The sequence below is a fragment of the Lepus europaeus genome, chromosome 1 (genome assembly GCF_033115175.1).
Source record: "Lepus europaeus isolate LE1 chromosome 1, mLepTim1.pri, whole genome shotgun sequence".
NCBI lineage: Eukaryota > Metazoa > Chordata > Mammalia > Lagomorpha > Leporidae > Lepus > Lepus europaeus.
Genome location: NC_084827.1, coordinates 144,097,291 through 144,121,460, shown reverse-complemented (window position 1 = coordinate 144,121,460; position 24,170 = coordinate 144,097,291). Strand labels below are relative to the sequence as shown.

At 43.3% G+C, this 24,170-nt stretch overlaps 1 protein-coding gene across 5 annotated transcripts in view; it reads right to left on the bottom strand.

The window, feature by feature from the left end:
- The window catches only part of SPATS2L (spermatogenesis associated serine rich 2 like), a 170,801-nt gene that overhangs the window by 46,482 nt on the left and 100,149 nt on the right, over positions 1 to 24,170 (bottom strand). For all 5 annotated transcript variants that reach the window (XM_062189686.1, XM_062189678.1, XM_062189670.1 and 2 more), the window contains 3 exons: positions 15,078 to 15,186; positions 11,782 to 11,831; positions 8,932 to 9,178 (listed from right to left, as the gene is read on the bottom strand). In XM_062189686.1, coding sequence (XP_062045670.1) covers positions 8,932 to 9,178; positions 11,782 to 11,831; positions 15,078 to 15,186 — 406 coding nt within the window. The remainder of the gene's footprint in view (positions 1 to 8,931; positions 9,179 to 11,781; positions 11,832 to 15,077; positions 15,187 to 24,170) is intronic.

The window sequence follows — 24,170 nt, the reverse complement described above, 5'->3', positions numbered from 1 at the left end:
TTGGGCCCCCACACCCACGTGGGAGACCTGGAAGAAGCTCCCAGTGCCTGGCTTTGGCCTGGCCCAGCCCCTGCGTATTGCGGCCATTTGGGGAATGAGTTAGTCGATGGAAGCACCCTCTCTCTGCATGTGTCTCTTCTCTCTAACTATGCCTTTCAAATAAATCTTTAAAAATCTTTAAAAATAAATACTAGCAGATCACTTTCCACTCCTTCCCCCACTATTTGCCTTGAAGATGTTAGGCGTCTGCAAGACAAGCCAGGGGAGTGGAAGAGGCAGTAAGGTGACAGTGGACTGTTCCTTAAAATGCCTCCATTTGATTCTTCTTTATGTCTCTCTTAAGCTTACTGCTATGGTTTGGATGTTAGTTTGAGCATCTCTCAAAAGCTCACGTGTTAAAGGCATAATCCCAAAACTGCTACATCAATAGTTAATGGTACTAAAGAGGGTGGAGGCTGGATACAGTTACAATGTCTAGGAGGTAAACCTAGTGGGAGATCTTCAGGTCACTGTGGACTGGCCATCAGAAGGTAGTTCTCAGGAGAGGGCTGGTTACATAGGTCTGAATTGGGTTCACCTGCTCTCCCTACTGCCTGAATTGCTGTGTGATTGCTCCTTCTCATATGCTTTGCCATTACTATCCTCCAGCTGCAGCAGATGGTGAACAAATGGGGTTTGCTTGATCTTGGACTGAGAACCTCCAAAACTGTCAGCCTAGATAAACCTTTTTCTTTCCTACATAGCTTTTCTCAGGTGTTTGTTAGCAAGAGTTGACTAACACCCTCGCCGTCCATCCTATCTGAAACTCAGAATGAAGAGCTTCCCAAGTTTCTGCCAGGCAATCCTTCGCCAACCGCTGTATTCTGTGCTGAAGCTGTGCATGCTTTGACACATTAGTCAATCTTTCTCCATTTGCTTTCCCTGTCTGGAAACTGGTGCCACCTTGTCCATTTTTTTTTTTTTGCATTATTATGGATTTCCACATTTAGAATTCTTTTACTGTAATTTCATGAACATCATATATGACAATGAAGATACACATTCAGGACTTTTTCTTGAAAAAGCTTTTGATCAGCTCTGCCAAATTATTTTGCAGCTAAACTGGACCCATTTAGACTCAGCTGCAGTGCATGCAATTATTTCCACATTTAACTCTTGCCAACACCGAGAGTTATCAATTTCCTAGTCACCAAGTCTTTGTACCAACTTATGTACTTTACTTGTCCTTGACTTGATTTATTTTACACAACTCAATAAGAACTGTGCTGGCTGTTTTTGTTAACAGCACCCAAGAAAACAAATTCTCCTCTTGGGAGAAATTTGTGCACTTGGCATCAAAGATTTTCATAATATATGTATGGTCATGTATGCATTTAAATCTGAAAGGATCTGGAAACTCATATTCAGTTTTTACTTTTTAATGAAAGCTTGATGTATTCATAAGTAGACTGAAGGGGGTATAAAAAGAATTGAAATCTAACTTTCAGGAATGTATTATACATAGAGTAGCTCTAAAATTATTATAGTCATTAAGATTCATGTTTGTTTATACACATGTAATTTCAGTAAAGCATATCATTTGATCATGATTAATTTAAGTATTACCAAAAAAGTTTTATCTGGAAAAAAATGATAAAATAGCAAATTATAAATTTGTATCTTATAGAGTTATCTCTAAATTCCTAAAGTCTGTTATTTAAAACATGTTACTACTCAGTTGAAAGTACTTAAGTGAATATCTTAGTGTTTTATGAAAACATAATGAAATCATTGAGAGTCCTTTGATAACTGATCTTAGTGTTCTCAAATATTTACAAAAGAAAAATAGAAATAGAAATTGAGCTTCTCAAAAATGTTTCATCTCCCTATTGACATTGTTTCATCATATGCTATTGATAGGTTTTACAAATAAAAACAATAACATTAGTGTAACCTTTCTGAATAGCAATATATTAAGAATTTTTAAAAACTCACACCTTTTGAACCTAGTAATTCTACTTCTAAGAATACATATCAAGGCAATAATCACAGTTGTTGAGATTTATATATAAGAGATATTTACTACAGGACTGTTTATAAAAGCAACATGGAAATAATCCAAATGGACAATAGTTTGGTAATATTTAAAAGAAATATGGCAAATTCATAAAAACAAAATACAGCCACTAAAATCATGTTTTTAAGGACTACTGAATGATATAATGTTCATGTCATAGTATGTAACAACCAGAACACAAAAGTTCATTTGCTGTGAATATGTATTTTTTGTAAAAAGGTAAAATATCTGTGCATTAAAAAAATTCCATAATGAAATTTAACAGTAGCTGTTTCAAGAAAGTACTTTTTTCCTTAAACTATACTGCATTTTTCAAATGTCCTGAATTAGATAAAGTCAGTTTAAACCTAGAAATACAAAAGTCAGTAACTATCTTCAATAGTAACACAGTAACTTAAAATTTAATTTAGCTATACTTCCTTGCATATTTTATCAATAACAATCCAATACAGCCATGAGAAAGGTTTGTCTGGGTGCCTGTTATTGTTGTAGGCATCGGAAGAAAATGGCAATCAAGGCAGATATGGTCCCTGTCTTTATAGAACTTGAAATCAAACCATTACATAAGCAAATGTAAAATTGCAACTGTGTGGTAAATGTTATGAAAGCAAAACGCACTGTGTTCTGAAACCGTAACTGGCATATTTGACCTGAGGACACAAAGAAGGAATTCCTTGGGAAGTACCATCGAGGCTGAGATCCGAACAATCTCACCTGAAGCCACAGGAAACAGCTCGTGGGAGACGGGCAGGGAGGTGTGGTCCAGGCAGGAAAGCACTGTGTGCCACTTGCCAAGTGACCGTCTCTTGGCTCCAAACCCACCCTTCTTTCCCCTGTTTTCTAATACTGGAGCAGGACCCTACCAGTCACCTACAAGTCTCTACTGCCAGCTCACAGAATGTTAGCTTCTCAGTAGAGGGCAGTAATGTGAGGCTGTGAGGCGACAAGGACAGGAATGTTCTCTTTTGGGCTCTGAACACTGACCACTGACTGGGCACCGACTATTATCATAGTCACCCGTGGTGACAGCAGCTGCTGCAGCTCCAGCTGCACCCTCCGGCCATGTGCCTCCCCCCTCCCCCCAACTGGCAACCTCGTCACCCCTCTGGCAATGGTGTGGGTTTTCTAAGACAGCTCAGCTCGTACCCTTGGCAAATTTCTTCTCCACTGCAGGCTGTGTGTGACTCAGGCAGCCACACCCCTTCTCTGCTGAGGTCAGCACCTCACAGTGTTGGGGGGGGGGCGGGGGGGGGCGCTCTCCAAGTCCTCAGATCCTTCGCTGTCCAGGCTTCCTCACGGTAGACACAGTACGTCATTGGTGCCTTTTTCATTTATTTATATTAAAAGGTAACAAAATAAAATCAATGGGATAAGCTGACAGTGACACAGGCAGGTAAACTTGATTTGTTTCACTGTCTTATTTCCCTGAAATATGGCTTAATTCTCATTGCATTTCACTGGAGATGTTTAAAAAAAAAAAAAAAAAAAGGAAAGCCTTTTGACGTCTGTCAGAGGTGCATCTCGTTTAAGGAAGTCTGGAACTGAAACTGCCGTGACAAGGTGGGGTGGGAGGGTTCCCAGGTGAGTGGTTTTGTGTTTTGCTGCACCGTTACAGCAGTAGTTTCCAGACGAGAACGAGAAGGGAGAGGGCTCGAGATTTCCCTCTGCCTGGGGGACACCGACCGCCTCCGAGATCTGCTTCCCGCACCCTCAGGTCAGCACGCTCTGTGTCTGTCTCTATCTTTCTGCTTTTCCACACACGCAGGGAGGAAGCACGGCTCTAAGTCCCAGTTCAGGCACAGGCTGCTCGAAGCTGAGGTTGAGAATGAACTACATGCAACTTTAAATGGGAGTTCAGCCCAAGTATTTGGATGCTAAGATAATAATGGAAGAGGAGTGAGGATGGCAGCTGTGAGCTTTAAAATACAAACTTGAAGAAAGCATTGCTTTATGTCGATCTGTGAAGAAATATACGTGAAGTATCAGTATTACATCATTCCTTAAAAAAAAACAGCAAAAGCCTATGGTTGTCATTCTATAAGGGCTCCCCCCTAAGGTGCTCAGTAAGTGCAAGGTGCTCTTCAGGCCACCAGCACCCGGCGCGCTGCGGGATGGCCTGAATGAAACATCCCAGGTCTCAGCTTGAACTTCTCCCGGTCAGGTGCACGCATCACCCTACAACCCCACCTGCCTCTCTGCTGCCTTCACAACATTTACCATAGTCCGTAAGTGCCTTGTAGTTTACTTGTATTCTGGCTTCTTCCTCCCTTCTCCCCAAGAATGTAAACTCCCTGAAAGCAGAAACTGTTGTCTACTCACTTCCTCTAGGAGAATTCCTGGCACATATTAGATGCTTAAACATAATTACTTAATGGATAAATAGGTGATAGGATGGTTTGCTCTGTACCAGATGCTGTGCTCATCAATTTATGTATCTCAGGGCTCACCATCATCTTGTCACGTGGGATTCTATTTTCTACTTTGCAAATGAAGAAGTGGAGACACACAGCGGTTGACTTGTCCAGGGTCACACACCTGGTAAGTGAAGAGGCCGAGAATCCGAATCTGTCTATTGCTAATGCCCTGGTTCTTCGCTGTGGTATTATATTGCTTCCACTTAAGAGCTGGCACCACTCAAATCCTAGCATATACACATTCGGAGTTACTAGTAAAGTCCTACACTAACTGCTTTCTTCTTGTTGATCCTTTCTAAGCTTCTGGTCCAACGCAGGGCTTAGAGAAGCAGCACTGGAGGTCATCCTGAGGCTAGGACATGCAAAACTCAGACCATCAGATACTGCGACACAGTGGCTGGCATTTGTGTTGTTGTTACAGGAAGCACAGATGAGGGGCAGGCAACCAACAGCACTGTAAAGTCACAGGGCGCTCTCGTTTTCCATTGGCTCGTTTCACTTTGAGAATGAGACAGCAGCTCTGTGCCCAAACCTAGGAGCTGCCCCGTAACGGGGGAAACGACAGGGCTCTTCCTGACCAGGGTCACCCGGCAGATGGCGAGGTCCTGCTTGTGAAGCCCGGTGCACCCAGCCTGGAGCCTACAGTCTGGAGAGGAGGAGGAGGGGACAGAGGAGGGGCTTTCCCAGGATGGGGGTGGGGCCAGCGAGAGGAGCTGCACAAGCCAGAGTCCTGCTCCTGGGCTGGCCCCTGTGCAGCTGGCGGGACCCCTTCCCCACCCAGCTCCTCTCCCACTCGGTGGGCACAGTGTCCACTGGGACAAAGGCCACAGAGGAATCCGGATCCTTATTCTGGCCTAAATGGAGGCGAGGCGCTTGGCACATTTTAGCCATATGAGCCTCGTGAGACAGATAGCAGGAGGAGTATGTGGGCAAACCGAACTCTCAGGTCATAAAGTGCTTTAGACATTTAGATGGGACTCCGGAAAAAATATCACTGGCACTACTTTTGGTACAAATAAATCTCAACGTATGCCCTGCCTGATTTTGTAAGTGAAAACAGGATGCTTTTGATTGAATTATGTAAAAAATCTAATTTGAGCTGTTCTTAAAAATTCTGAAATACAACAAAACAACCACAACAACCTACTCTCAGGCTTAAAACCTACTCCCAAACTTCTCGGCTGAATGCCGCCGCACGGCCGTGTCCCACTTGGCAGTGCTATATTTACTGCCTGAAATGACGATGCTTCGGGTGGTTATTTTTCATGTAGGAAGTCACACCAGCACCCCTGAGCCACCTGCATATATCTTAAAGCGAACTTCTCCCCTACCAGAAAATGATGCAGTTTAAGGCTTTGGGAAGGAGAGATCTTGAATGTCAAGGTGTTATAAAAAGATAAAACATGCACCGCACACGCTCACAGCCTCCTGCCCAGCGGGGCCTTGCGCACAGGCATTGTTGCGCCAGTTTCATTACTGGAGAGCCTGATAAATGCTCCACCATTGCTAGCCTGGAGATTTCTTTCAGGCTCATACTGTGAACCACTCGACTACAGAATATCATTCTACGGCTGTAGTATTATTATTTTTTTCCAATTTTTCAATTAGACAGTTTTTAAGGCGTTAGGGAGGCCGCGGTTTTCACAATACCCTCCTGGCTGCATGCATAAAATCCTGTGGGTTGGAGTCAGTCTTTTGGGAGGGCTGAAGGGGTCTATTCGCTCAGCTGCTCCATCTGGGAGCCTCGGTTTCCTTACGTACAGAGAGGGGTCAGGATTAAAGGCTCCTTCTCACCCTTCCGGTTCCCACGTTCTACTCAAACTGAGGTACGGCGTGTTCCAGGCCTGGCGCCCAGCTGTGAAACATCTCTTAGACGTCTTGGGCTCTCTGACAGACGGAACAACCATTTGACAGTCATCTGACAGCTTTGTGTCAACTGCCTGATGATCCTGCAGCATCTCTGGTTTTCACGTAACCAGCTAGGAAGCCATTTTAAAATCTGTGGTCCCTGGAACTGCCAGTGAAGGGGATGGTCAACCAGAAAGGCCCCTGTTCTTTCGCCAAAACATCTAATAACATCCACCACTGTCATTGATGCTTTAATAGAAAAATTTATGTGAAGCACCAGCGACACTAACAAATAACACCAACATACTTCAATGCCTTCACGCTAAACTCAACAAAGGGACATCGGGACGACCGTGCGATCACAGATCCCTGACACGAGCTTCACGTGAGGGTGCACAACAGTCCCCTTGTGCGGAGAACTTCCCTGGTGGGCACTTAACTTTCCTGGCAGCTATCCACTGTGAAGGGAAGCACTTTCAGACTGCATTTGCTCGAACGTCGTATACTTCAGACAGTTACTGAAATTGTCTTCGGAAGAAGGTATAAATTATAAGTAAATGAACGAATATACGTGCTAGGCTTTTAGTTGGTGATTGATACCAAAACAGCAAGTTGAGTAATTAGATTTGGAAAGTAATTCATGTGAAAGCAATAACAAGTAAACTTGGGGCTCTGCCGCTCGATTATTTAATTTCTCCTTCCTGCCCTGACTATAAATCAAAACATTCTCAAAATTGTAGGCATGGAAAAAATTGAATGAAAAGACTCCTAGAGAATTTGGCTTCAAAATCAAACAGGTTATGTCTGTTGTCACAGTTTGGTTTTAGGAAACCATCGTGCCGTAAATGAGGAGGATCTGAAGTGTGGGGCTCTCGATGGTGTTGTTAGGAAATGTGTTTCTAGAAGAAAGTTGGTGCTCTGTGAGCAATGTTCAAAGTTACTAGATCTGATTTACAGTAAGTCAGTTTCTTAATGCCTCCCCGATGTAGCGCGTGTCACCACGTGATGTTCTGTCTGCACCTCTGTCTCCTCTGCTAGACGGAACTCTTCCAGGCAGGGCTGTCTCATTCCTGCCTGGCTTGTCACAGGACAGCCCTACTTCATGTAACCCCGGTGTGCAGAACAAAGTTGTCCCTGCTTCTTTTTAAGCCTTGGCATCCTTTCTACCACCTTGTGTCTGTCAGGCCTTCAACACCCTCTGCTCAGCTGGACCCTCCCTGAGCCACGGTTGGGCGCAGCACCTCTCTTCCCGAAACCCTAACTCATCAGGGTGCCAACAGCCTTCTCTTCAGATACATCAGGACATGAGTCCCTCACGGTCTAGATCCTATCGATCCTCTGAACGTACTGTTCATAGGGCCTGGCACTATGAATGCATGAGGCGTTTAAAAAGCCATAGAGGCAGTACACTCAGGATTTTAGAATGAGGACAAAGACTTTGAGAAATCAACCTGCATGGTGCTTCTCACTGAGGGATCCAGCACCTCAGAGGACGCGCGCTAAACATGAAAGAAGGCATTTCACAACTTTAGCAAAATGACTGCATACGTGTGTGTGTGGTGGCAGGGGAGCAGGAAGACGCTGGATGGTTTGCAGTCGTGTTCTGTACAACAAAGAATTGTCCTGTTTCCTGAACATCTTCATGTTCTTGTGAATGAGTGTTTAAAAACGTGTGTGTGTGTATGTAATTATGTAATCCTAGACTATTTCATTTCTAGGATTTGCTTGAATTTTCAGGATTTAATTTCTGTGTAAATTGAGGGAAGATGGTATTTTACGGTGTTTAGAACTTGACTAGGAGTTTTTCACAGTGTGGGAAACCACATGGCCAACCACAGCAGCAGTTATGGCACTGGAGTCTGAGCCCATGTATACGCAGAAATACACTTGCTGAGTTCTTATTTCGTAGGTCAAATATAGAGTGGTATCTATGTTATTCAGTTGACTTGTCTTACTTCTTCCAATTGCAACGTGACTTATTTTAAGTGGGACTGGGTATCAGACCGCTTTATTAGGCTTTCCATTTTACTTACTGTTGCATTTCTTAAATTATTAATTGAAATTCCTTTTCTAGTCAGATTGCATTACCTCTGCATTTTACTTTAGGGTTTGTTATACAATGAGGCACTGGGTCAGGCAGTGTGGGCAATCACTGACCTCACTGTGGCAGGTTACACTCCATCACATCATATGAAGCAGTCGGAGTTAAAGCAACCTGGACTCCCTCGGCCACTTGTAAATCTTTCATAACATTTCCTTTTGTCACCAATTACTCTTACTTCAAGTGAATTCTAGTAAAGGTGCCTATAACGAATACTTCTTTAAACTAAAATATCCATCTTCCTGATGATCCAAATACACACACAGTTTTTTGTTTTAGGAAAAAAACCAAAAGAATCCTCTTAGTGCAGGGCTAGCTTAAGTATTTATTCTCTGGCCTCACCGCCTGCCACTGACCCCCTCGTGGCTTCAGGAAGACTGACTGAACCCATCTCCAGGGCAGCAGAGAACCTCTCCTCTTCCGTGATAGCGACAGCAGCAGTGGCTGCCCCCAATGGGCCCGCTCTGTGTTTTTTCCTCCTGTGTTTCCTTAGGTAACTTAAGATTACTGACCTGTGACCCCACGAAGTACCTTTGAAGGCTCCTCGAGGATGGAGATCCTCTTCTCCCGAGGGCTAAGGGCTGGTTTCTCGATGGCGGAATCAGTGGACGAGCTGTCCTTCTCACAGCCGTTCGCATGGCCATTCTGTAGCTGAGGTGGCTGTGGCTGCAGGGGCCCTGCATCAGGCCGCTCTGCCTTGTCCTTAGCGTCCTTGCTGCTTTGATGCTGCTTGGACTTGCTTCTTTTTCTTTTATTGTTCTAGAAAGAGAAACAAATGAGCAAATAGTATTATGCTGCTAGGACCCTTGAAATAGAAGGTAAATCTGAGAGATGAAAATCCAATACCATCTTTCACGGTTCCTGGCACTTCTAACAGAGTGGATGGACACACCTACATCTTTACTAACCACCCAAGTTAATTTAAGCATCTTCTTTCTACAATAGGTCAATTCAACTTTTACCTCATAACCACGGTAAGGAATAATGTTGCCTTAAAAGGAAAACAATAGTAAGGCATGGCTTAACTAGTGGCCCTATTATTTGTGCATCCATGAATAGTAATAGTATTTGTAATAACTGAATTCTGGGACTGTGCCCTTGCTGCTTACTGTGATGACGGGGATGGGGCAGGGGAGAAGGACACTAAGGCTTCCATTGTCTGGGAAGAGCAGAAGGTGGAGGGGAGGCTTAGTAGAAAAAAAGGGAGCAACTCTTTGCAAAGTGAGGAAACAGACTGTGGGTCGCCATTGTTCAGGCTGGGTCTCTGGCATAGGCACCAACCCACCAGGAGATCTCTTGACTTCCGGTCACTGTCCAGGAAGCTCCAGGGAGCCCCGCGTCCTCGAGCACTGCGTGTTTAAGCCGGAGCAGACAGCTGCTGCAGAGTAATGGCAAGCTGACACCCACTTGGCTGTGCACTGCGCAGCGGAGTGCCTGAACTCTCGGCTGCTGGCTGAGCGCCATTACATGGCTCGCTTCATGTGGTTTACTTTGGAATCACGTTCACTCTGAGTTTTTGTACAACATGTACTGTAGTTCTCCTAAATGCCCTAATGGCGAGCCTGCAGCTGTCCCTCAGTAGCTACAGGGAATTGGTTCCAGGACTCCCAAGGAGGATAAAAGCCCCTTACTCTGAAGCTGTGCACCTCCTCTGATATCCTTGAGATCACCTCTAGATTTCTTATAATACCTACTAAAGCACAAATGCTATGCAAATAGCTACTGTATTGTACTGTTAGGTAATAGCAGCAAGGGAGGACAGTCTACGCATGTCCAGTAGAGACTCAATCACTGTTGGCTTAAACACATTTTCAGTCCAGGTTTGGCTGGGTCTGGGGGCATAGAACCTGCAGGCACACAGGCCTACTGTGTCTGGGAAAGACGCTGTTCCTAATTACATCACATGTTCCACCTGAGTGAAGCTTGGTGCCCAGTTGCCAGTCAGTGTTCATAACAGCACGGCGCAGGCCTCAGCCAGGCCTAACAGACGCCTGACCCCCCAGGAAGAGCCCGTGCCCCCTCAGTTCCAGCTGAGTATCAGCCTGGCTTTGTCCATCAACACATTCTCAAAAGACATTAAAAGAAGCTGCTTCCTCTTGCTAATTCTCCTCCCTACTCCTTTTCTTTTCCCTTGAAACCATAATCAGGCCCCAGGGAAAGCCCTCCCCTCCGTGAGGGGTGTATGCTGCCAGGTGCAGGAAAGGCCAGCAGCGCCCAGTGCCACCCAGCACCCCCAGCAGCTTCCGGTTCCCAAGCCCCATGTCTCCAGGGCTGGGACGGAGACTACTTCCCTCTGATGCTCCGAGGGGGGAGCTCTGCCATCAGTGATGTGTGTGACGCTGTCTGTACGTCAGACAGATTTGAACCCCGAGCCATGCATCCGCAGGATTCCCCAGAAGTCTAAATACTGCCTTGCCCTCACTTGCAAGTCAGCACCACCTCACAAAGAAACCTGGAGGCTATGACTGAAGATCAGGAGAGCTGGCCGAAGACGGTGGCACACCAAGGTTACAAAGAGGCCTCCTAATGCTTCTATTCTACATGAAACTAGGTAAGGAAAAGGGAAAAACGGGGGTTCTAGCCATTTCAGTACTCTTGAGATCTTATGAAAGTGATACTGTTTGTTTCTTTGCAATCTGTTTAGCAGGCCTGTGACCTTCCCTCATGGGAAGGGGGAGGCTGGCGTGTTTTACCCCGGCAGAAGCACGGAGCATGTGGGCAGGAAAAGAGCAGTAGGCCTTTGGCCAGCGTGCACACAGGCACGCCGCACGTGCTCCCAGAAGTCACGGACGAGATAGCAAGACAGTGTGCATCACACTGAGCAAATCTCCTCCCTGCGGTCTCAGGGAGCCATCGGCCAGCACCCAGGAAGGCCCCCGAAGCACTGTGTTTTGTAGGCATTTTCTTTTCTTCTTTCATTAAGGATCCACCTTAGAATTCAGCCCGAAAAAGCGACTCTGCGCCGTCGTGGACACATTCCTTCAGTTAAAAAAACACATGAGAGCACAGCGAGAGCTTTTCAAGGATCTAAAACACTCCTCAAGTTTTTTGTGTTACAGGATACGTTCCAGCAAGTTCATGTCTTGAATGCTTTGAAATCACAGGCTGGGCTCCCCTTAATACTTAAAAAGAAAAACACCTCTGCGCCTTCTTAAGCATACCTGGTGGTTAAAACACTGAAGGGAAAATAAGGGCATTAGAGAGAGAGCAGCTGGTGATGTGAGTCCGGCCCCGGGTGCCTTCTGGGTGTGCACATTAACATTTTGGAAAGAAGCATAACATTGGCAGCCCTGTGAAATTGAGAACCACCATGAAGTTTCTGATTGAAGATGTGACTAATTTACAGCCACTATTAATCTTACCTTCTTTTTTCCTGTCATATTCCATTCTTTCAAAACTTGGATTGCACTTCCTAGATAAAGACAAAGAATCTTCAACAAATATTCACATAATAAAACAGCACACAGAATTCATCTCCATCTTTCCATTTTGGTGGCAATTTCTTTTTGTTTTTTCATTTGTTTTGAATCACCTTACCTTAATAAAAATGCCAGTTTCATTTCTTATTTCCCAGATTTTCATTTAATTCACTGCATGATCTCAGTTTTATCAAAATATTAAGCACCACTCCATGAAGCTTATTTTTTTTCATCATTATATTGTCTTTGGGAAAATGAAATCTATCTTGAGAATTTTCTGATAGGTTTGTTGCCATGGGTAGAATTAAAATTGTTCTGTTTGATATATGAATAAAAATGTCTATAATCTGCTGAGCCAAATATGAGCTTCTGAGTATTATTAACCAGGCGAATCACAGCTTTCTGTGGCCACCCCTTCTCCTTTTTCACTCTGACTCATTAGGTTCAAAACTTGCAAGGGGATGAAGAAGACAGATTCTGTGACATTAGCTTCCTTATAGTCATCATGGAGAGTGATGGGATGCCTTCGTGACAAGCCTTCCATTTGGAAATCAAAGAAGTTCATTAAATGACAAGGTCGGTCCTAGGGTCTATCCAACCCCTTCATATACATCTGTGTAACAACACTGACTCAGAGGAAAAGTCTAACCTGATTCAGTTATAAAACATATTTAAGGAACTAATTTAGCAGTGGGCAGCTACCTGCAATGTTTCTTCTACATAGTGTAAGGACGTGCATTCATTCATTCCAACGGTGCTGAAGGTAATTTCAATAACAAGTTACTGGTATTGAGTAAACAGGTACTTCTACAGGAGGCTATAGCTCTTAAATGTATTCTTTTTAATAGTTTTAAACCTCACACAATCTTATTACACTTACAGCTCTCTGTCTCTACAACGAGTGTGTGGGATAAAGAAAGATAATCTTTAGACTGGTCTTTATGACAATTTTCAAATTAGTAGGGTCCCAATTGTTGTCCACTGTCACTGTTGGATAAGAAGGCCATATCACTTTGACTAAAGTTTAGACAGGCTAATTATTCCTATCTATCCCAAGTTCCCAATCTAATGTCCCTTTTTGATTTGTTTGAGTTGCATGTACTTAAAATAATAAGACTGCGTCTAAAAATAAGCTGTAATTCAGGCTCTTTTTAAACTGGCCTGCTCTTTCTCTAATTTTCCCAGCAAATTAATGTTTCACAGCATTTTCCTTTTGAAGAACTTCAGGAAGTCACTTTCATCAGGGTTCTTGGTAAGCCTCTGCAGTGGTTAATAATCATTACGGTTGTTCTTATGTTCAGCTAAGCTTCAGTTTTCTAAGTAAAATTAAGTTTCAAAAAATGATAAATGTTATCCTTTTTAATAAGAAGGTGAGTTGTCAGCCTACCGCTTTTGCAGCTGCAATATTCAAGCAGCCCTCTAATTTTCATATTTTGACATAAATTCTATTTACAACTTGGACAATAAGCTTATAGACAGTAATCCTGAAGCAGAAATACCCATATTTACAGAGGATTTTGAAACTATTGTTTATTAAATTTTAATTATATTGAAGCCACTTACCGTTTTTCAAAGCCACTTGGAAACAGGGCTTTCAGTATGCATCATAAATGACTCTTAACAAATATTTTTGATTCATGTCTTCCAACCAAAATGTTAGGCTTCTCAACAATCAGTGAGGTTTTTTTTTTTTTATGACATCTTAACACTGGCAAGTGAAAATGCCCAAGAAGGACGAGAAGGTGCTCTGTGTAAACCCAGACAATCTGATGACAACCCATCAGTCACAGTGCACCCCATTCTGGGTCACAGTAATAAGAACCTTCCTGATGGACAACATGGGGGCCTCAATCCAAGTAGGAACAGGCAGGACAGCAGATGATGACCCTTTCCCTTCCCTCAAGCTTTTTTTTTTTCTTTTTCCATGCAAGTGATGTGGGCAAGAGAAACCTGAAGACAGAATTTATATGAGCTAGGTTGTGCCTATTTCCAAAAAAAAGTTTGAGACAAACTGCACCTAATACTGCAAAGTTAGATTAATACTGGACTCTCTACTATTTAATTCTTATGACTAAAGATCCTCTATCTGCTAGTTTGTGAAGCTGGGAAGAACAAGGAGGAAAGATATGTAGTGGACTTACTTGGAGGTCTCTTTTGAATGATAATCACTTGTTAGTTTAGTGAGGACCCTAACCTTGACTCTGATACCAGAATGTGAGCATGAGGCATGGTTCTGAGATCCTGCCCTGGAATGCAATCATTCTTGGAGAAGATCAAGAAGGTTATTCTCCTCCCAGGAAAATAAGTAAATCATCCTGTCCTTGACAAACTGTAAATAGGATGCAACTGAGAAATGTGCTGACAGGTCCTTCCTGGCCTTATTTGTCAGATTATGTTTAGCGAGGCCCTACTTACAAAACAGAAATGAACAGCAGGACAGGAGACCTAAGGTTACTAAGGATAAGGAAAAGAGTGTTCAAAACCTGAACTTGTGCAATTCGATTAGGAGAGGAAAATGCCCCCATAATTTAAAGAAAATCCACAGCTTCTAAGTTGTAAATTGTTTAGATAAACATATTCCTGAGACTTTAGATTCTGTTACATCACTGACAATGGATCGTCTAAAAATGATATATTTTTTTAGAAAGCAAAAAGGATTTACAAAGAACTGGCATTCTGATTAACTAGGCAAACTAAAAATCATAAACTAAGGATATTAAAGAATAAACCAGTGTTCTTAGACTGCATAAGCATCAGTTCAAGGATTCCAGTCATGAAGCCAAGAAGAATTATGCTGTGGAAGAGATCAGAGGGCTTTCCAGGTCAGGAATAAACCGTATTACCCGGCATTCACACAGCACCATCAGATAAAGGACATGTAAAATAACAACTTGGAATGGCTGGCGGACAAGGGAATTGGTAGCATTATAATCAGTACCCTTTGAAAACTATTTACAGCATTTTTTTTTTCTAATAAGAGAAAAAGAACTTTCAAGTGCTGCTTGTATTATAACTATGCATTTTTAGCAAACGGTATATCTTTATTAAAACTAAAGCAACCAGAGATACTCATTTTGTTTAAGGAAAAAAATACATGGATTATGCATGAAGTATTTCATTCTAACACTATAAAATACATGGATTATGTATGAAGTATTTCATTCTAACACTAAAATACATGGATTATGTATGAAGTGTTTCATTCTACCATCTTCAGCTTCAGGCACATGTATACCCACCATCCACGAAGGCCTGGACAGCTTTATCCACATTAAAATCAAACTGTTGTAGCACCAGGACTATTTCATTATTGCTTTTGTTGGGAACAACTGATCTAACTGCATAGATCTGTAAAGGAAAAGAAAAAGAAGAAAAGTAAATATTTTACATATTTCTCACCTATGAGTCTCTCACTGGACAGAATAACGACCGTTAGAAAGGCCCTGGGAAGCCAGCTACCTTCTTGCCATCAGCATACTGAAGGCATTTCAGACCAGTGAGAAGTCCCATCGTGGCCATCACCTTGACTCCCACTTGGTTGGTGTACACATTCCCACAAAGAGCTCCTTGTTAGGACTGCGGCAGGAAGCGTGGAAGCCAACTCTGGGCTTGCAATCCGCCCTCCCCCAAGACGACAGATGCACACAAGATGTTTTCAGGGAGGAACACAGAATCGTTTTCTGTGTCAGGCTTCCCTTCGCCTGGCTCAGGGGGAGCCTTAGAAATCGTACAGAATCAGCCTCCTGCCTGAGCTTCCCTGGCTGCACAGTGGGAACAGTCACTTCCAGGGTCACAGAAGGGTCTGGGGAGAGTCCATGAATGTTTACAAAGACAGGCAAATGCAGGGCGCTGTATTTTGGAAGTGGTAATCTCAGGCCTAATACAGAAAATGCTCTCAAACACATTTCTGAAAACCAAACACTTAACAGCAGTAAAGGTAAATCCATATGTAGCAAAGAACTTCAAAAGGTTAAGATGAAATTTGATGTTTAATGAACTGTGTGCATTTCTTAGTCAAATTTCGCATGTATTCTTTTTTCTCGCCTCTTAGAATTAATTGACCTTTATCTCGCAGCCTTGCAATTACTCCCGGATGCTCTACCTATCTGAGCAAAACCTGGCTCGTCCAGTTTTCTGCCAAAGGGATTACTGTGGCTGCTGCTGACAAATACTTGAATACTGCACGGTCCAAAGGCAAGAGACTGTTAAAGCACTGTGCAATCTTTACATATTTTCATCGGTTTAAAAGACGACTACTGAGTTTCAGAGTTAAATACAGTTTAATGTAATTGGATTTATGGAATATGGATTATATAGACATGGTATGTGTAATGTGATACTACTGACTAGAACATTTAATTGAGTTGGGTAACATATTTCCTGATTACATTAGAAAACAGACAGCCTACTTTATATAGATCTGTATTGAGTATTTAGCTTATAATGAGATCACAGCACATGCTGTGAGTATCTGACTTACAGAAAGAAGTCTTGACATTAGAAAGTTGGTTCAAATCTTGACATTTATGAATGACAAATATCTGAGTCTTGATGAGGACCCTAATAATATACATATGTCTGTGATACAAAATTTCTTTGATTAGCTTCTATTTTCATATTTTATAGTACTTAGTTTTCTTAGTTTCTATTTAATAGAAAACTTCCTTAAATCCACAGTCTTTCTCACTTTTTCTCTGTACCTTCTTTAAAGATCTAATTAAGTATAAATTTTTTTTGAATGTCTATTGTGTGATGAGCAACTAAACTTCCTGGAACTTAGAGAACAAAGAGGTATAAAACACACCAATCAAATGATCACACAAATTAATATACACTTATAAATTATATATAAGTGATGGAAAATCACATGGCAGAGAGACTTGATACAGCTATGCTGAGACCTGGAAGGTGAGTGAGGAGAAATGGATGGGAGGGGAGGTGAAAGAGAAAAGCATTTTGGGTAGAGAGAAACTGTGAGGAAGATGGGGTGTGGAGGAGGCAGCGGGTAAAAGCTTCTAGAGTACGTGATGAAGCCAGGGGTGGGCAGGGACTGGATCCTACCAAGGCCTACAAGGCTGTGCGTCAGCCCTGCGTGTTGCCCCTCTACATCCTTTTGTTGAGTTGTCTTTTACCATTCATTCACTGGGTTAGGAAGTTTTTTTCTTTCTCTTCCTCCTTACCCTCTACTTTTTTTTTTTTTTTTTCTGAGAGGATAACATGGGAAGAAAAACAAAAACAAAACCCCAAACCCCTACATTCAGTCTAGCAATATCATTAACAAAAATAAATTTTGGTGTGTGTCCAACAATAAATTTTTGTCTCACAATGATCAGTGCAGTTAACAATAAAAATTACATAGGGCCCTCTTTCATTTTTTATTTATTTTATTTATTGGAAAGGCAGATACACACACACATACACACACATACACACACAGACGGAGGGAGAGAGGAAGGGAGAGTGAGCGAGAGAGAAAATCTCCCATCTGCTTACTCTCCAAATACCCACAACAGCTGGGGCTGGGCCAGGATGAAGCTGGGAGCTGGGAACTCAGGTCAGATTTCCCATGTGGGTATCAGGAACTCAACTACTTGAGCTCTACCTATGCCTCCCAGGAACCTGGAATCCGGAGTGGAGCTGGGACTCAGACCTAGGCACTCTGATATGAGATGCAGGCACTCTAAGCAGTCTAGACCCACCTTCAAGTACAATTCTTGTAAATAAAACTCCTGGCACTTCAAGACCACTACGGTTTTGCTCATATTACATAAAGCTTCATAATTACCAACATTATTGTCACGTTGGGCATGTCCTTCTAAGCAACACAATGCTTAGTTATTCATCACATGGACTACATTATAGCTATGTTAGAGCAAAGTTTTCAGTCCATGTACATGGTTGTATGGACAGTGAAGATCCAGATTTATGGAATAAACATAAAGTAATTGTTCTCTGTGCTTCCAAATCTCTCCCCTACAAAACATAGTATGTTTTTATTATATGAAGGCAGAACACATCATACACCACTACTTGGAGACACACTTCCTTTTTAGATGTTTATACTACTCTTGCTTGTCTTCCAGTGAGAGAAAAAAATACCCATCACAGTCAGATGTGTACAGAAAACATTTCCTCTACTTGTCATTTTATGTATCCTAGCTACGAATGCATCCTTAGAAAACTATCAATAACAGATCTGATAGCCAATCTAGTTATGAATAGACTATAATTCTCAAAGGAAGATAATTGAGACAAGTATTTCAAGTGTCACAGAAATGAGAAAAAAAGAGAAAAACTAGTTTATGCTTACTCTTAGGAATTCTCCAATAATCCTGAATTCTAGTGGATTTCTAAGCCAATGTCTGTTTCTGCTTCAATCACGAGCTTGGCTAATGTGAAGAGAGCGGCCCTGTTTCCCAGTCTTGCTATTTATAAATTCACTACATTGATTTTCCTATAGAAATTGTCTTGGAGAAAGATCGAGAAGCCGTGTCTAGTCATATGTGCCCATAAGAACACAGGAAGCTCACTGTGTCAGTATTCAAGATTCAGCAGACTCACAGGGGGCTGACACATTTGAGCCCAAAAAAAGACCTCATTGTGAAGCGACTTTCAGTGTGAGGCGTGGATGACCAGGCAGTGGCACAGAGGGGCTGGGCTGAGAGGCAGCCATTGCATTTGGAAATGAAGCTTCTGAGGACCAAAGCTCCTGGAGGGACGGATCAATCAATGCGTGACTAATGGTAGTTTGCATACGGAGAACTCATAAAATTCACGCCCGCAGTGGCTGCTCTGCAGAGGCTGCACACACACAGCCTTCCCTTCGCTGCCACAGCCCCAGCTGGTGTGCTGCAGCTTTGCACTTGAGCCCACTGTTTGAAGCTGCCCTTGACTGCATCCCAAAAGGGTTCTCATGCCATCAACAGAGGGGTCCACCTGCCCACCAGGCAGCCGCTCAGGCTGCTGGGTGACAATAAAGACAGCTAGTTAGCGGTTCACTGAGCAACTGCCTTCCCTGCCCCAGAATCACATTCCCCTGCTTTGTTTCTCCTAATTTAAGTCTAGTTGGGCCAATTCAATTTGCGATTTGGAACGTTGTTTTGCTTGTACCTTCTGAGCATTTAATCTCGATTTCCCCCCTCTCCCTGGGGCCCTCCTATCTGGCTCTGCAGGCTCTGTCCCACTCTCCATCAGGCCCACCCTGCTGGCACTTCGCCTGCTCTGAGACTGCATGGACGCTGTGTGGTGTCAGCTTCCCACGTGAGCCTACCTCCCCTGTACCTGAGTTGTGTGGTTTCAGAGCTGTGAACAGATTTCCTCCTTCACATTGCGCTTTTGGGAGCTAGTCGGTGACGACTGCTTAGAAATTCTTGGCTTCCCGATGAGTCACTTAAGCTGTGTCTGAGTTTCAAAAGTGGTTCTGACCAAAGTTTTCAATCCACCTACACAGTTGTGTGATCAGCAAAGACCCAGCACAAAATAGCTGCTCTCTCTGCCACCAGTCTCCTCCCTGGGAATTCTTTCTGAAGCTGCTGCTGTTCCTAAAGTATGAGCAGACTTCAAAATGTTTGTGGGAAAAAAGATGAAATTAAAAGGTAATTTTGATTCGCTGTGAAATATTTGGAATTCATGCACAGGTTTTTCATGATGTGTGTTTTCCATGAGCTTTTTGAAGACCCCTTGTAGTATCACGACCTCCTCACTCCCTTCCCTAAGAACTTAACAACAGAGCTAAATCATTTAAATTCCAAAGTCTCACATTAATGATTAATGGATTAAGGCCACTAGTTGAGGGATTAAGGGCGGGGGCTTGATCTGAAGGTAGGGCCTTTGGGAAGTGATGGGTCTGCATGAGGGTCTGAGGGCAGTGCTGCGTGATGGACATACCATGACTTCACAGAGACACATGGCCAGGGAGGATGAACTGCTTCCTGGTTCACGGTGTGACCCTCCCTCCACAAGTTTCACCACCTGCTGCTCTCCTTGGATACCAGGCCAGAGGGGCTACCTGATCTTGGTCGCTGAGCCTCCAAAACTGTGAGCTGAAATAAACCTCCTTCCTTCCTTAGTAACTCCTCCGCGGGAGTGATGAAAAGCTATCTAGGGCCGGCGCTGTGCTGTAGCAGGTAAAGCCGCTGCCTGCAGTGCCTGCATCCCATGGGCACTGGTTCGAGTCCCGGCTGCTCCACTTCCGATCCAGCTCTCTGCTATGGCCTGGGGTAGCAGTGAAGGATGGCCCAAGTCCTTGGGCCCCTGTATCCATGTGGGAAACCTGGAAGAAGCTCCTGGCTCCTGGCTTTGGATCGGCCCAGCTCTGGCCACTGTGGCCATTTGGGGAGTGAACCAGCGGATGGAAGACTTCTCTTTCTCTGTCTTTGCGTCTCTGTAACTCTGCCTTTCAAATAAATAAATATATCTTTTAAAAAAAAGTTATCTAATGCAAATGCCATCAACAACTGGACTCCAACTTGCCTTTCCAAATGTCCCTCTTTCTCTACCCCTTCTCACACAAGCTTCTCAAGCCCAGTTGATTGCCCACCTCTCCTCTGCCTCGGCTTCTCCCTGACCCGAGATGTGTCTGCTTGTCTGGAAACTTCATTCCAGCTAAAATCCCCTGTGCGGCATGACGTCCTTCTCCGTACTTCATGCCGGAAGTCACCTCTGCTTCAATTCTGCTTTGTCAATGGTAGCTCTTCATATGCTGTATATTCTCCTTTATTTTTATCTGTTTTAACTTAACAGCTTTTTTGAGATGATATTTTTTTAAAGATTTTAAAGTTTATTTTATTTGAGAGAGTTACAGATAGTGAGAGGGAGAGGCAGAGAAAAGTCTTCCTTCTGTTGGTTCACTTCCCAAATGGCTGCAACAGCCAGAGCTGTGCTGATCCAAAGCCAGGAGCTAGGAGCTTCCTCCTGGTCTCCCACGTGGGTGCAGGGGCCCAAGGACTTGGGCCATCCTCCACTATTTTCCCAGGCCATAGCAGAGAGCTGGACCAGAAGTGGAGGAGTAGCCACGACTATAACCAGCGTCCATATGAGATGCTGGCGCTGCAGGTGGAGGATTAACCTACTGTGCCACGGCACTGGCCCCAGAGATGATATATTTTTAATTTGCATTATAGCCAAAGGCCTAATGACTCTACTACATAAAGAGTTCAACAAGTGTGAAGTAAAAAGACCACAATCCAGCAGCAAAATAGGCAAGGGCATAAAACAATAACCAGATGAAGAGATGTTCCACTTACTCATAGCAAGTACATTTTCAAATAGTCATAAAATTTTACCTTCTCCTTTACATCCCAAGTATTTGTACATGTTTTGTCCTAGATGTTAAACAATGTGACAGCAGAATCCGTGTGTCAGTCATTTTTATAGGATTATCACGCCCACTCTATGTGGCTAGCGTGGTGCATATATAACGTAGTTAATAAACACGTTTTCAGTGACAGAATGTCAGGCTGCCAATTTGGGTCAAAGGAATACTCTCCCGGCATGTCTGGCCTATCCCAGCACTCTGTATCTACAGTCCACAAGGATGTGCGTGGCAGAGGGTGATCCATTGCCTCTGCCGTGACATAAGCATTATAGGGGTAGTGAGAACATACCAGTGTATATGCTGTAACACACACTGGAAGAACTGTTATGAGACTTACATTTTTATAATATTACTTCTGTTTAAGGTACTTGAATATTTTATTAAATTTTAAAATTATGAAAAAATAAAAACCCACAAACTGTCTATCTATCCTTCCAAAGCTCAGCCCAGCAGACATGGGTTGATCCCCAACTAAGTGACAGGCATCGATACAAAACAGAACCAGATACAGTTCTGCCCTAAGGAGGCACAGGCTAGCAGTGGAGTCAGAAATACCTAGAATAAAAGTATGTCATAAGTGCTGAACTGGAGCCGGCGCCGTGGCTCAACAGGCTAATCCTCTGCCTGCGGCGCTGGCATCCCATATGGGCACCAGGTTCTAGTCCCAGTTGCTCCTCTTCCAGTCCAGCTCTTGCTGTGGCCCGGGAGTACAGTGGAGGATGGCCCAAGTGCTTGGGCCCTGCACTTGCATGGGAGACCAGGAGGAAGCACCTGGCTTCTGGCTTCGGATCGGTGCAGCACGCCGGCCGTAGCAGCCATTGGGAAGTGAACCAATGGAAGGAAGACCTTTCTCTCTGTCTCTCACTGTCTAACTCTGCCTGTCAAAAAAAAAAAAAAAAAAAAGTGCTGAACTGTCTTTATGAACAAGGTACTGTGGTACTACAGAGAAGGGAGCAATTTACTTTTCCAGAGTAGGGGAGAAGCCTTTCTAGAGGAGAGAGCCAATGTCATAGAGGGAGCTCTGGAATTACACAAATCCATGCTCTAATCTTGGATCTGCTACATACAGCTCCATGACCTTGAGTGAACTACTTTGGAACTTGGCTCTGTAGCTGAGGATATTACCTGCTGGAGTTTCTGTTAAAATGGAAAGTGATGATGCATGTGAAGTGTTTGAAAATGAATTTGGCATACATTAGCTGCTCAATAAATTTTCAAATGTAAAAGCAGGGATATTTATATTGAGTCACACAGGAGAAGGGTCCTTCTAGACGTGGCTCTGAAATGGAAAGAACATGTGGCTAGAGTGTTTGATCAAGACTGAGTTGGGAAAGATCTCCCGGTACACCTGCCTTCTTGGATGACCTCTTCCTCTACAGCTTCACTGAGGGCCAAGAGACCCAAGACTCTCTCTCCCTCTCCCACAATCTCACTGGTATCCTAAGGAAGGCCATCTTTAGATTGGCTAAAATGTGACTTTGTCCCCTCTTACTTTTTAATTATTGACTAAATGTCTACTATAATGAGGTAGCATCCCGGCATAAGGCAGTAACAAAGCAGGTACTAGGTCTGCTCATGGCCAAAGCTAGAAAAGGAGACATTTGTAAACAGACTAAAAACACATACCAGTTACCATTCGATGAACCCAGCGTAAGTTGAGAACATCTCAAGTTGAAACTTTATTTAATGCACCCAACCCACTGACCCTCATAGCTTAGCCTAGCTGACCTTAAACATGCTCAGGCCACTTAGATTAGTCTATCATTGAACAAAATCATCTAACACAAAGACTATTTTATAATGAAGCGTTGAGTATTTCATGTTACTTATTGAATGCTGCACTGAGAATGGAAAACAGAATGTTTACATGGGTAAGCTTTTACACCATAATAAAGTCCAACGTCATTAAGTTGATGCATCGTCATTAAGTTGATGCATCGGAAGTTGGGGACCGCCTGTAATTACAGCTTAAGCTAAGTGAGTGCTGTCAAGGAAGAAATCAGAGTGTACTGACAATGAATTACAATGGCCAGGCAGGAAGTGGCCTGGCTTGAAAAGACCAAGTGGACCAATCAGATTCTCTGCTTTGGGAGTTTGAACTATTCACCACAAAGGGACATAAGCTGTAGTGATGGAGTTGGAGAGGAGCTGGTGTTGGAGCTACTTCCCTTCCTGCTTCTTTAGCTTCTGGAAATCCCATGAGATCTTGCTGGGCCTTTAAAATAACTTCTTCACCTGCACTAGTTCAAGAGGGTTTCATTTCCTAAGGTATAGCAAGTAGCAGCATTAGGAGCTAGGGCTGCACATAAGACTAACATAGCCAAATGACTCAAATAGCAAAGGGGAAAAAATGGGAGATTTAAAAATACAGGTAGAATGTGCATGGCAGGTTGGAGAAAACAGGCCCATGAATCTGCTCACACATCTCTTCCAGCAGTTGTGGTGCCATAATTATTTACATAATGTGAATATTTGCTCCTGAGTGATAAGGAGCATACCTTATATCCACAGGGTCTAGGATAACGGGTGGCATTCAGTAGATGAATCACTAATATTTGTTGAATGGAGGAATGAACAACTGAATGAATAAAAGGAAACAGGGAATCTACTAAAATGACCCTTAAAATATTCTGGATTTTTAATCCATTTGGTTTTAAGTGCATCTCTGTAATTCAGCATAAAGTATTGCACAATACTGAAAAGCTTAATGGATTCAAGCCCAGAATATATGGAGTGCCTCCTAGGTTCAAGGCACAGCACATGGCTGGTTCTATCCTTGAGGAGCCTGCAGTCTTCAGGTGAGTTTAATCCTATTGCCCATAATAAGGACAGCAATCAAACAGCCACCAACCTCCTTTACATACCAATGAGAACCAGGGTTGTTTGTGGGCTTGCCATTCCAGCAACTTTGAAAGGAATTTTATAATCAGCTTTGGTCACATTTCTCAAATGCTGAGCCACTCCGAGATGCCTTAAAAACAGCTCATCTGGGTATGTTTTGCTTCACTTGCTGGGC